Source organism: Rosa rugosa, chromosome 4 (assembly GCF_958449725.1).
Source record: "Rosa rugosa chromosome 4, drRosRugo1.1, whole genome shotgun sequence".
Classification (NCBI taxonomy): domain Eukaryota; kingdom Viridiplantae; phylum Streptophyta; class Magnoliopsida; order Rosales; family Rosaceae; genus Rosa; species Rosa rugosa.
Window position 1 is genome coordinate 46,562,186 of NC_084823.1, and position 12,945 is coordinate 46,575,130.

The window sequence follows — 12,945 nt, forward strand, 5'->3', positions numbered from 1 at the left end:
AAGAAGCAGTCCTTATCCCCAAACCCAATCGAGAAGCAGCGGAGGATGATGTTGTTGTGCGGTGGTGGAGGTTGTTGTGGTCAAGTCATTGGCGACGGCGGCGGGGATGAACTCGGAGTGAGCGGTGAAGCCTCAATGCACAATTTCAATTTGCTATAGGATTTGAAGTTGGGGGAACCAGAAACATCTGTGGTGCATGAAGGTGGATTGAGACGCAGCGGCGGTGGGAATCGGACGAGCAAGATGATTTGAATCTTGATGATTCAAATCAGGGGAAGAAGAAACCAGAAAAGAAGAAGAAAGAAAGAAAGAAAGAAAGAAAGAAGAATAAAGAAAAAAAGAAAAGAAAAGAAAGAAAGAATTTGAGGGTAAATCGGTCATTTTGTCTTCATTAAGTGACTCACGTGCATTGCACGTGCAAAATTGGGAAAAATTCACCAACGGTGTCTGGACACTTAGGGACTTTCAGAATGATACCTGAACTTACAAAGTTATCAATGTGATACCTGGACTCATTTTTTCGTATCAACGTCGTACATACGACCAATTTCCGTCACGGAGCCGTTACGGAAATTGGTCATAGGTACGACATTGATACGAAAAAATGAGTCCAGGTATCACATTGATAACTTTGTAAGTTCAGGTATCATTCTGAAAGTCCCTTAAGTGTCCAGACACCGTTGGTGAATTTTTCCCTTTTATTATATATGTGTAGAGTTAAAAAAAAAATTTGTTCTTGTCAAACAGGATCAAACTAAACCATCAAGAAAGAGAAATACAAGATCGTCTAATAAGGATCAATCATTACCTCAAGCATCTCAGGTAATAAAATTTTTTATCATGCATATATGAGTGTTCTTTTTTATATCAGAACAAAATTTAAAGAGAAAAATGCACCATCAGTGCCTCAACTCTTGTGCACCGGCCAAGTTGATACCCAGACTCTCAGTGCTACCAATGTAATACCTGAACACATATTTCGCTATTGATGAGGTACTTCCGTCAAATTTTGCTGACGGCTCCGTTAGATGTGTGACGTGGTAAGCATGTGGGCCCCAAAAATTCCATGAAATGACTTAAATGACCCCAGAATTTTTTTATTTATTTTTTATTTTTTTTTACAAGTTTCTCTCTTCTTCTTCTTCTTCTTCTTCTTCCTTTGTTTAGTTGTTGCTGCGATCTCAATCTTCTTAGAAAGAAAATACAGACTGCCGCAAAATCAAGAAACAAGCAAATAAACCTAGGGTTTCTAATTACAATTTCTGCCTCCAAAATCACTCCAAGTCCTTCACCAATCGAATCCCCACCGTTTTCACCGTCCGAATAATCCGACTGCTTCACCTTCGCGACTCATACACGTGCCTCACCTACAGCGTCGACGCCACCGCGTGCCCCGGCCAGCCTCTCTCGGACTCAATCCCTGCCGCCTTCTTCAAATACCATGTAACCGGCGGCGACTTGACTGTGAATTCGAAAGTATTGTCCTTGAACACCGTAATGGTCACTTCCATGGGAGTATCGGGTTTGCGCGCGCTTCTACGTTGGGCATTGAAGTCTTTGCAGAAGGCCATTAGGTTGAGGTGGGACTGACCTAAAGCCGGACACCGGCGGTGCGTGTCGGGTGAGGCGGGTCGAGGGAGGTGGATCGCCGCGGCGACTGGGTGACGTGTTAGGATTTCCTCAAGGGTTGCCATCGGTGAAACTACACTCTCTGCTCTGATTTTGATGATAGATGATTTGGGTTATTGCTTCATGATGATGGATGATTTGGACAAACCAAAAACACATTTCAGATTCTGAAGCAATTCAAACCCGAAAGCCAGAAAATGTCTTCCTCGAAATCCAATCTTAGGAGCTCTTGTTCCTTCCCAAATATCCTCCTAGCACGCTGGAATGTCATCCTCTTCATTCTCTCTGTCACATCTCTGCTAGTGTCCACTATCCTTCTCCGAATTCCCCCAACTTCAATGGGTATGGCGTTTCTCATGATTTCCGGAATCTCACTTCTCTCTTCATTCGTAGGCTTCTACTCTCACCTCTGTTTCATAACCCACGTCTCCCTTCTACTCTCTCGAGAAAGGCCACGACGAAGAAGTTGTGTTGACGGCTTGCTAAGGTTCAAGAGGAGCCCATGGCCAATGCTGAAAAAATTGCAGAAATTAAGGCTAAAGAGTTTGAAGAGAAGATGAAGAACAAGTATGGACAGAGGGTGAAGCCTGAGTCTCTGAGTTGTTTGTATGGGTCACTGTGGTTGTGGCCATTGGGTTATGTATGTGACGTAAAGCTTATGAAAAATAAAATAAAATGGATGATTTGGATTCAAGGACATGAACAGTTGTTGTGTTTTTGTTTTTGCTATTTTGGCGTCTTGGTTAATGGTTATTCTGGGTTCAAGAGGAGGAGGAGGAGATCGCAGCAACAAAACAAAGGAAGAAGAAGAAGAGGAGTGAGAAAATTGTAAAAAAATAAAATAAAAAATTATGGGGTCATTTAAGTCATTTCATGGCATTTTTGGGGCCCACATGCTTGCCACGTCACACATCTAACGGAGCCGTCAGCAAAATCTGACGGAAGTACCTCATCGATAGCGAAATATGGGTTCAGGTATCACATTGGTAACACTGAGAGTCTGGGTATAAACTTGGCCGGTGCACAAGAGTTGAGGCACTGATGGTGCATTTTTCTCAAATTTAAATGTATTACCAACTCTTTATTTATTGCAAACTGATTCTAAGGTCAAACCTTTGCCTCTTGTCATATAGAATCAAGAAGCTGAACCTTCAAGAAAGAGAAATAAGAAATCCTCTACAGAGAATCAATCACTACGTCAAGACTCTCAGGTAATAAAGATATTAGTATCAATGTTTGTGACTTAACATGTCATATGTTTATGATATATGCAACAGAATGTAATATTTTTTATTTTTCTTGTCATATAGGATCAAGGAGCTCCACCATCAAGCAAAAGAAAGAAACACTTGTCTACTCGTTTAGTTGGTTATCATACATAGTAATCTTCTATAAATGTCAAAGACTAGATGCAGATGGTTGTACCCCTATTTTTATTTTTTGTTGCTGTTAAAAGTTTCATGAATCTAGAAAGAAGTATATTGTTGAGATGATTTGAATGATGGGGTTTTATCTCTATATCATTAATCAATGCTAGCTCTTGTGTTAAGCTCTATGATCAAATGTATTTGAAGAAGTAGTACTCTTATTATGCAGGTTGGCCTTGGTTAATTTCCCCCTTAACTTGCCAGTTCATGAACTGATGATCTTTACCAATCTTAACAACCTCATTAATAATGTCTAAACAATTAGACGATTTTTTCTCAGTTGAATAAGAAGATTAATCTTTCATACTTGCATGATAATTGATCAATACTCGACTATTAGACTAGAACTATACCGATATGTTGGTGTGTCAATGTAGATCCAATAGTTAATCACAAAAAAGTACCACTTCTGATCGGTAAATTATATCTTTTTCTTTTTGGTCTGAATCGATCAATACCTTATATAATTTATGTTTTAATCTTTAATGTATGTGCTTGGTGCTGTAATACACGGATTAATGGCTAGATATATAAGAATATCATGATGAGAGTAGTAGAGAATCAAAGGTTGAGGAAATGGATTAATATTCAATTAAGGAAACCAAAACAAGCCACTGATATAGCATCCAAACCACTGGATATAAGGCTTGAGCACTCAAAGTTTCTTACAGTCACTATGTCAAAAAGGCCTTCAGACGACAGAACTGTTCTGTCGTCTGAACGAACAAAAATGTGTCGTCTAGTACGATGTCGTGTCTTGGGCGTATCGAACGACAGAAGAGTTCTGTCGTCTGAAAATTCAGACGACATAAAAAATGTGTCGTCTGATGAGTTTTGCATTTTGGGAACATTGTGATCTGTTTCTTTAAAAGCATTCAAACAACGGTTTTGTATTGTCTGATAAAGAAAACAATGACATATTTTTTGAAATACTATTCTGTGAAGCATATTGCAAGACTTATTTGTGTGGTCTGAATGCCCTTAAATAAGAAATATGAAGACTCATATGTAGTGTCTTCTCTCATACAACAACATTTAAAGGTTGTGCTAATTTACTTTACACGACAATTATATGTGGTCGTAAAGTGTATCAGATGACAATTAAGTGTCGTTGTATAGTTGATTTGTATGACATTTAAGTGTTGTGTGAAAGATTTTTCAATTATACATATGTGATGTTGGGAAATGGTTTAGACAATAGATTTCTGTTATGTCAATCTCATTACGACGACAATTTACTGTCGTTTGAGATTATTTAGACGACAAATTTTTGTGGTCTGAATATAACAAGGACAACTAATAGTACGTGTTTTATATTGTCTGTAATCATGTCCAATCACACTTATTTGTTGTTGTTATACACTTTAGCCAGTACTTTGAACTAACTTATGTTGTTGTTTTGGCTTTCAGACTACAATTTTCTGTTGTCCCATTGTCAAACAGACAATAGACTTATTATTGGTTTTTGTGTTGTGTCTGTGCAGCTGCAACCACACATTTTGGTGTGCTTTTGTTGTAGCTTGCAGTTTGTGATGACACATTTTAGTAGTCCCCTGTACAATTGGTATGCATGCATTCTGGAAATTAAAATTGGCTATTCCTGAAACCATAAAATCCACATCCAAAATCATTCTGAAAATAATCCATCATCGTCTCGTGTACACAAGCCTAATCATGAACATTAGTTCAAAATGGCCCATATCTAATAATCTAGGCAGCCAACAAAATATATGCATGCAGTACTGCAAGGTAATAAACTAGAAGCACTACACAATTCGGGCAACCAAGTAAACAACATAGCAAAATAGCTAGCAATACTGCAAGTTTGTCCAAGGTTTTATTGATCTTGAACTTGGGTAAATGGAAAAACTTTTGACCCTGAACTGAAGCAAAGCAGTAGCAGCGTGACACTACTGTGAGGGTACCTTATTCAGCACATCGGTAGAGTTTCGAGCGTGACAGGTACCATGGTTACAGTTCCCATAGCTTCTAGGTGGAGTACTGAAGCTTGAAAATTTAATAGTAGAAATGGATTGCTCGTTTGTACACTCTAGACGAAGTTTAGGCTTCTTTTGCTCCTTCAGTTTGCCTCGGTTCTTGGTCTGCCATTTCTCAACATGTGGGTGACTTTCAGAAGATCAATCGTTGTACCATCGCCAGCAAGCTCCTCAAATACCACCAACAAATTTTGGTAGGGCTTGAGCCAATACCGAGGAACATGATACCTGAAACATAGATAGAATATAGGAAATTAGTAAATAGGTACTTAATGTTTTTTTCTGATCCAGTGGTAAACAAGTTTATACATACCATTGTTGAGTCGGTTGGAGACAACCAAATTGGCACTTGTTAATCCTGAATGTACCAAAATAATTGCACGCGCTGCAGTTACCATTAGCATGAACAGTCCAGTATCTTCCAATGAACAATCCAGTTACCATAAGCTCAATTATTCCTTACGTTTTAGTTACCTCTAGGAGTGATATACCATATGATTAAATCAGTGGTTGACCCTAAACTTTATTTAGCATGACATAGTGCTTCATTTGATTGCTGAAAAGTACACACAAGTAGACTGTTAGATCATAATGTCATGGTGTCCTGAAAAGTACATTGCTGCTAGCTCACTGCTTTATTACTGATCCTAGTGTCCTGTAAATTGCTGACTCACTTTGGGACCAGAGCACCCCATTTAGAACATTTACTCAAAACCCAAGGCCAGCTTAGCCCCTCCCCTTCCCTTCCCAGGCCTTAGGCTTCCTTTGTGTACCCAAAACAAGAAGGGAAAAAAAAAAAAAAAGACGAAGACAAAACACACCAAGAGCGAAGAAGACAAAACACACAAAGCACCAAAGAATCAAAACTCAAAGAAATCAAAGAATTGAAAATTTGAAAAATAGTAGAGCAATAGAGCATTAACCAATTGAAACGGCAGCTTACAAAAATAAAAAATGAACCAGCAGAGCATTAACTAACACTAACAGACCTGGGATCTCTTATTTTAGACATTAAGCAATAGAGGCGACAAGCTTCATATATAATAAGCATCATCACAATTACTCCTATTTTGGACCTGTACTAACCTTGTACTTAACACGTCATCATTCAATACGAAAAGGAAAGCAGCATATCATATGTACCAGACTACCGGTAATGAAAATCACTATGATTTACAAAAGGAAAACACAAAACAAAATCAATCTCATCCATAGAAAAACTCACGAAAATAAGCAAAATTAGAAGTAGCTACCTCATCCAAATCAAGACTAAGTACCAAAATTAGAAGTAGCAAACTCATTCAAACAGATACGAAGAAGTGAACAACTGAAGAAAAAATTCTTCTCTTCAAAGTTCAAACTGAAATAGATTCAGTACCCAACTACCTATTAAGTCATTAACCAATTCAAACATCCAATTCAAACTTAGAACTTACCTTAAGAGACTGAATATGATGTGTGATGCACTCTGAAAATAGAACACCAGAGAGATATTTATAAGTAGCCAGTTATGTTTACATGGAAATTTATACATAATTGACAAACGTGTTCACAAGAAAAAAGTGTAAATAATTTCTTTGCCATACCAAGATCAATAGAAACCCAAGCCACATGCATTTAGGTGAAGGGAACGGAAGCATTAAGCGGCCAACACCATAGATGGCAGCTGCAAAGAAATGGAGACACAAGCGTAATGGACGAGGGTTAAGACCAGAGAGAAGAAAAACTGGTCCATATGAGCAGATGCCTCCAAGCCTCCAAGGGATAAGACAGTGTTGTATCCTTCCCATCTTTGTAAAGAGCATAACCAAACACTTTTTGGGCATCAATCGACTCATTTGCACAATTTAGATAAAGATTTTATCTAAATTCTCCCACTTTAGCAAGATGACTATATTTCATTTACACAGATGTAGAACAGCAGTTGCAACCATTTATCCAGGACTTCACAACTCAAATTATAATCAAAGAATCACCAAGTTAACTTGCAGTGTGAGCTCGTATCATAATATACTCACCTTCTCCTTTTGAAGGGTGTGCAGATGCGCTTGATATTCAGTTAGCTTCCTCGATGACAAGTCATGTTCATCAAGGGTTAATGAACTGATCAAAGAACTGTTGAGATGATCGTAACCAGATATTTCCTCGCTGATCTTCTCAATTTGTGTCCTTATATCTGAAAATTGCTTCATTCGTGCCTCTTTCTTCATTTTTAGATTGTCTAGCAGTGGTGCAACAGATGCGAGTTTCTCTTTTAAAGAACTTGATCTCTTTTCTCTCCGTATCTGTAAAATTATGTTGTGAATTAGTAAACATATGCAACTGAAACAGCAGCTGGTAGCCACAATCAGTACACAAGGTTCATATAAGGATTACCAAGCAGAACAGTATTACCAACATTTAATAACAGGGAAAGACACTTATTAAACAAAATTCTTCTACAGGCTAGAATCTTCAGAACTATAAAAAGCCAAAGGGCATTCTTCCCTACATCTGATAATCGTGGTAAGAAATTCTAGTTGAGAAGTATTATAATCCAAATGTACCCATATAGATCTGAATGATAAACAATAACAAACCTAGCCATTCAATCACAGTATATTAATCACAAATATGACAAATAAATGACCCAAATTGGAAAATAGGAGAGCAAAACTGCTAGTACGAGAACAAAAAATGGTCAATAAATGATCATTTCCACAACAGTCTGAGTTTTGATTCTTTACCGGTGAATCAATATTGAGTTCCCCCAGAGTAGCCATGAGAGTGGCGAGCTCAGCTTCTTTTGCTGCAACGGACTGATGAAGGCGTGCCTTGGTATTGGCAGCTTCATCAACCTTCCTCCTGTAAACTTCTAAGCATTCCCTTTCCAACTCCAACAACATGCGGTCTTGGTCTGCCGCGCTCTCACCAATGTCATTCCATATTTGCTGCAAAGCAGAAGCACAAAAACGGTTATTGCTGTATCACCATTCACAAAAACGGTTATTTCCGTTCACATTTTCTTTACTTCACGGGAGAGTGAAAATTTTGCCAGAAGTACATGGGGTAACAAACATTTTATTAACGAAAACTCGAAAAGTAACCAAAGGAAACACACAAGCACCGTTCTTGTGATCTATGACACATCAAAACTTGCATAGCAGAAAAATAACAGAGAAAATCTTCAAAATTAAGATAAATGAAGTAGTAATGCTGAATTATGGAAATTGGGAAACAAAAGTCAAGAACCCAAAGTTTTAGCAACTTCATTCCGGCCAAGTAGCATCCCTGGTTTATTACCACAGATGAATGAGCATTTTGGAAGAACCAACAGAAAGTCAAATCCCATAAGAAAAACAAGTGAACAGAACCCTAGTCTAAAAAAATCCATTGAAATAGAAAAGTAAAATTGAGGAACTTCAAAATTCAGGAAGACACTTACACAAAAAGCCAGGAAATGAATACAACATAGATAATTAACCGGTCAATTTTACCATGATTACAAGGAAAATAGTGAGAAATTCCAGAGATTGGCGAAACCCATTAGAAGAAAAGAAAAATAGAAATAAAACAGGAAAAAAAAAATCCCTAATATATACAAACACATATTTTTCATAAAAACCATGATCGAGTATACACAATGATACAAAGAAACTGAATTTGAAAACTATGGTGAACAGATCACATTCCACGGAGCCTATTAACTTAAAAAGGTGGAAAGACACATCTACTTTCTCTAATAATTCAAAGAAAACATAAAAGACCCCTAATTTAAAGCTCAATTATGACACATTTTAGCGAAATAATCAATGCTCTCCTTTTGACAGAGCAAAAAAACTTAAAAGTAGGCTGAAAACGCATAATGAAAAAGCAAGCTTCCAAGAAGAAGAAGAAGAAGACCCAATTAGAAAAAGTCACAAATTTTACTGTTTAGAAACAACAAGAAACACAAAAAGTGAAGAAGAGAGAAAGACCTGAAGCTCTTTGAGCAAATGATTGCAGCCACTGCTTGCTCTGAAGCTGATAGTGGAACTCCCAAGAGCTAGCATTTTGCTCAGATCTCTGTGACTTACTCAAATTGAAGTTAAAGCAAGTTTCTTGTGAGCAACTTTGATTGCAATTTTGATGAACATATCTAAATGTTCATCAAAATTTAGGTACTAGTTTAGTAATAATCATTCAACTTCAGCAGAAGTATGAAGTTAAATTAAAAAATTTCACAATGCACACAATTCTAGATTAGGTGATTGCTTACCTTAAAGACCCAACTCAATCAATTTGAGATATCCCCCAGGCTGCCATAGCTCCCCAACAATTCTGTCTGGCTCACTCAAGACTTTTGCACTCCCAAAATCACAAAGTTTCAGCTGATGTGTGTGTGGATTTACCTGAATATGCACAGGTAGGATTTGAGCATAACCAATAAATTTAATACAAAAAATATTACATGTAGTTGATTAATTTTTGTAAAACCAGTAGAAATCTTATATAGGTCATGTGTCCAATGGCTCTGCTAAGGAACCCAGTGAATCGGTATCAGACAAGATATCTAGAGTCATACAAAAGCAACCATCCATATGGAAAAATAATCTTACAAGTAAATTTTGAGGCTTGATGTCACGGTGACAGATGCCAATGCCATTCTGTAAATAAGCAAGTGCCCGACAGATCTGTACCAAAAAGAAGTTGGGCTATAAACAAGTATAAATAATGAAAGCAAAGAAACATTATAAATTATGAACATAGAACCAAATATACTTGGTGGCCATAGGTAATATGCTCATCTATGAAGCCACACTTTTATAGACTTATTTTAAAAAGAAGACACTAATCAGAATGCACTAATCAGAATACACAGAAAACAGAGCTTTGTAGTTACTTTTGAACATGGATGAAACCTTTCGAACTGAAATTTAAGACTCAAGGAATGCTTTGCATGTTTAGTCCAATGTACTAAAGATTGAGGACTGACAAGAGAGTAAAAGTTTCTCAAATCATTAATCTTGTACCAAAAGCTGCAAGTTGAAAAGTTCTCAGAAAACTGGTAACAAGAAAGAAAAATTCACCAACAATCATCCTTTCAATGATTTTAATCACAACTCTCCAGATTTAAAGTAGACATGCAAAGCTACTATTTTTCAAAATTTCATGTTATTCGCAGTTCAAATGAATGGTCAAACAAGAATCTGAAATGACAGGAACGCTGAATTCTGCAGAATTCCTGAAACAGTGCAGTAACTTCAAAATAGCATAAGTATCTCATTTTCACTCCGTTTTTCATGAAACCAGGTTCAAAATGATCATTGAAGAGTCTATTTTAAGCTATCAAAGACTGAGAGTGAAACAAGGAGTATAGGTTTTTCGAAAATCATGGAATAGCCCACTGGTTCAGCTTGGGTGTTGTCTTTGAGGCATAACTTCAAACACATGGTGTGCAGTAATTGAACTTGACCCTGTCCAGTCCTAATCATCCTAATGGAGTCACCATAGCCAGATAATAATCAAAAGTGCATTCCACAACAACCTTGAATAGATTTAAGAACAGAGATTTAACAGAAAGTAGGTGTTCTTACCAAAAGAAAGTTTCTGATACTGAAGAACTCGATTAAACAAGACCCATAAATTGATTGGGGAAAAAGACTCCCCAGAAATTTAGACAAACAAGCCTTCTGTTTTTCTGCACTACACTACGAGCAGTGAGCCTTGCCAGCAAATCCTTTTGTAGCACCAAGTTTCCCTAACAAGACCAACAAAACAGAAGAAACGTGTTACAAAATTGAAGAACTATACCCAAACTCAAAACCCCAAAACACAAATCAGCTTTAATTGAAAGAAGAAAGAGTTCTTGTTTGACAACATGGAAGAACCCAGTTGAAAAAACCCCAAAACACAAATCATTTGCAGAAAAAAAAACCCTAAAATCAATCGAAGATTGAACCCCGTCGAAATCCTAAACTACAAAATGATTGAAACCCTAAATTGCTTACCAATATCCGATTTGAAAACAGCTCTTGCTGGAGAGCTCCATTAATACGAACATGAAAGATGAAGTAGAGACTAAGAAGAAGAAGGAGAGACTATGAAGAAGAATAGAGAGAGTGAAAATCGAGATCTGAGAGAGCACAATGAGAAGGAGAGAGGCTGGTGTTTGAGTTTTCTAGTTTCGCGAGTTCTAGGTCGAGTTGAGAGAGTTGAGTGAGAAGGAGAGAGCGCGCGGGGTGATGTTTGAGTAGTGTTTAGTCATGGTCGAACTGAGTGAGAAGGGATATATGTCAAAATGTCAAATAGCACAAGTCAAAATAATTTAGGAAATTTTAAAACAACCCCCACATTTAGACAACATTTAAATGTTGTCTGAATGTCACAACATTTTCCAGTTAACTAGGGCGTGGCTATTTGAGAGGGAAAAGACTCAATCAACTTTTGGATATCCCTCCAAATTTGAGATAGGAAATCACCACCTTCTACAACTACACAAATGTGTTATCTGAATTCTTGCCATTTATCCAAATTTGAGATAGGAAATCACCACCTTCTACAACTACACAAATGTGTTGTCTGAATGCTCACCATTTTTCCAAATTAAACCAGTATGGTTTTAGTATATATTCAGACAACAGAAAAAAAAATTATGTCGTCTGAAAAACTCAGACGACATAAAACAAAACTTATGTCGTCTGATGCGTGTCGTCTGAAGGCCTTTTTGGCATTGTGAGTATCCAACCCAAAAAAATGAGTAAAGATGAAGAGAAAAAGTCACCTTCTGGCCTTTAATAACTAATACCAAATCATACTCTGTATTCACCCGAACAAAATTTAATTTCAATACAAAAAATTTGAGCTTGGCAATTCATCGAACACGTTATATGCATCTATCAGACTCAACTTCTCCCATTCCACTTGTCTCCGATTCATGATTATTTTCCATTCCAAGTAAGTAAACGTGCCATAAGTTACTCAAAATAGGACTCAACATTACCACTTTGACAACAAATTTGTTGTCACTTTTATAAATGTGTGTATGACATACAAGTATGTATAATAAAATTTTCCACATTTTCATTGATAAAAAACAAAAGGTTACTTGGCTGCTTCAGCTCATCATACAAAAAAATAGCAAAGTATTACGAATTTTGGACTGACAAATATGAAGATAGGTCCAAGTCTAGTGTCCAAATCCAAGTTGACCCTAGTGCTAAACCTTAAGGCCTCGTTTGTTTCGCGGATTTGAGGACTTGGGAAAGGAAGGTTATTCCTTTCCTTTGTTTGGTAACCACAAAGTCCGGAAATGCTTTCCTGACATAGGGGAAAGTTGGGGGTAAACTCATTCCACTCAAACTTCATGGGATTGAGTTTTCCATCCCATTTCCCAGCATTAATTGCAATAATTTTGGACAATAATACTCCAGCATTAATTGCTTGAGTACCCTTGGTAGTCACTCCAGCTAGTCAAAAACAAAAAACCCAAACAGTCGATGTCATACTTCAGCAAGCATCTTTGAGTCTGCGCTTCCTATAATATGAAAATTACGTGTTTGAATAAATCAAATTACCTCAAAGTAAACGATAAAAAGGAAGAACGGATCCTTGCACGTCCGTTCTTCTGTTTCTCGATCACCCAGATTGTATGTATGCCTTCTTGTATCCGTAGGCGAGTTTCCATGGAAGCACAGAGCAGAGCAGGCTTTGACGCCAAGCAGAGTCTTTAACGCAGAGGAGAATTTTTTTTTTTTTTTTTTGGCTGGAGTTAATGACAACTAATGTTACCTTAACTAGAGTTAGAGTAGAGAACCAAAAACTGATCCAAGAATGATGTGTCACTTTTCAGAACCCTTAGATTAGATAAAGAGTTAAGATTTTATGAAATTCAAGTAAATTTACAGACTCCTCACTTTAGAGGAGCCGGATCC

At 37.2% G+C, this 12,945-nt stretch overlaps 2 protein-coding genes and 2 long non-coding RNA genes across 4 annotated transcripts in view; 1 reads left to right on the forward strand and 3 right to left on the reverse strand.

Annotated features, from left to right (window-relative positions):
- Positions 1 to 3,090, forward strand: part of LOC133742374 (uncharacterized) — a 6,161-nt gene extending 3,071 nt beyond the window's left edge. Inside the window, exons 4-5 of the mRNA XM_062170037.1 lie at positions 2,763 to 2,840; positions 2,940 to 3,090. Of these exons, the coding sequence (XP_062026021.1) occupies positions 2,763 to 2,840; positions 2,940 to 3,011 (150 nt within the window). The 3' untranslated portion in view covers positions 3,012 to 3,090. The remainder of the gene's footprint in view (positions 1 to 2,762; positions 2,841 to 2,939) is intronic.
- A 1,585-nt stretch (positions 3,091 to 4,675) lies between these two features.
- LOC133742375 (uncharacterized) lies at positions 4,676 to 6,514 on the reverse strand. Its single transcript, XR_009862532.1, has 3 exons — positions 6,490 to 6,514; positions 5,367 to 5,609; positions 4,676 to 5,281 (listed from the first exon to the last, which is right to left on the reverse strand). It is a non-coding gene; the product is annotated as an uncharacterized LOC133742375 (long non-coding RNA).
- Positions 6,515 to 7,041: 527 nt separating this feature from the next.
- Positions 7,042 to 9,141, reverse strand: LOC133742373 (65-kDa microtubule-associated protein 6-like). Its single transcript, XM_062170036.1, has 3 exons — positions 9,010 to 9,141; positions 7,780 to 7,983; positions 7,042 to 7,338 (listed from the first exon to the last, which is right to left on the reverse strand). The coding sequence occupies exons 1-3, from the start codon at positions 9,082 to 9,084 to the stop codon at positions 7,057 to 7,059; spliced, it is 561 nt and encodes a 186-aa protein (XP_062026020.1). The 5' UTR covers positions 9,085 to 9,141; the 3' UTR covers positions 7,042 to 7,056.
- A 446-nt stretch (positions 9,142 to 9,587) lies between these two features.
- LOC133742377 (uncharacterized) lies at positions 9,588 to 11,242 on the reverse strand. The gene is made up of 3 exons (XR_009862534.1): positions 11,023 to 11,242; positions 10,609 to 10,772; positions 9,588 to 9,705 (listed from the first exon to the last, which is right to left on the reverse strand). It is a non-coding gene; the product is annotated as an uncharacterized LOC133742377 (long non-coding RNA).
- Positions 11,243 to 12,945: the final 1,703 nt, after the last annotated feature.

Bases quoted from the DNA above. Each gene is read 5' to 3' on its own strand.
- LOC133742373 (XM_062170036.1), bottom strand. From the start codon at position 9,084: ATGCTAGCTCTTGGGAGTTCCACTATCAGCTTCAGAGCAAGCAGTGGC. The intron at 7,984-9,009 runs GTCTTTCTCTCT...TCTGCTTTGCAG, and splicing joins ATTTGCTCAAAGAGCTTCAG to CAAATATGGAATGACATTGG. The intron at 7,339-7,779 runs GTAAAGAATCAA...ATAATTTTACAG, and splicing joins AACTCAATATTGATTCACCG to ATACGGAGAGAAAAGAGATC.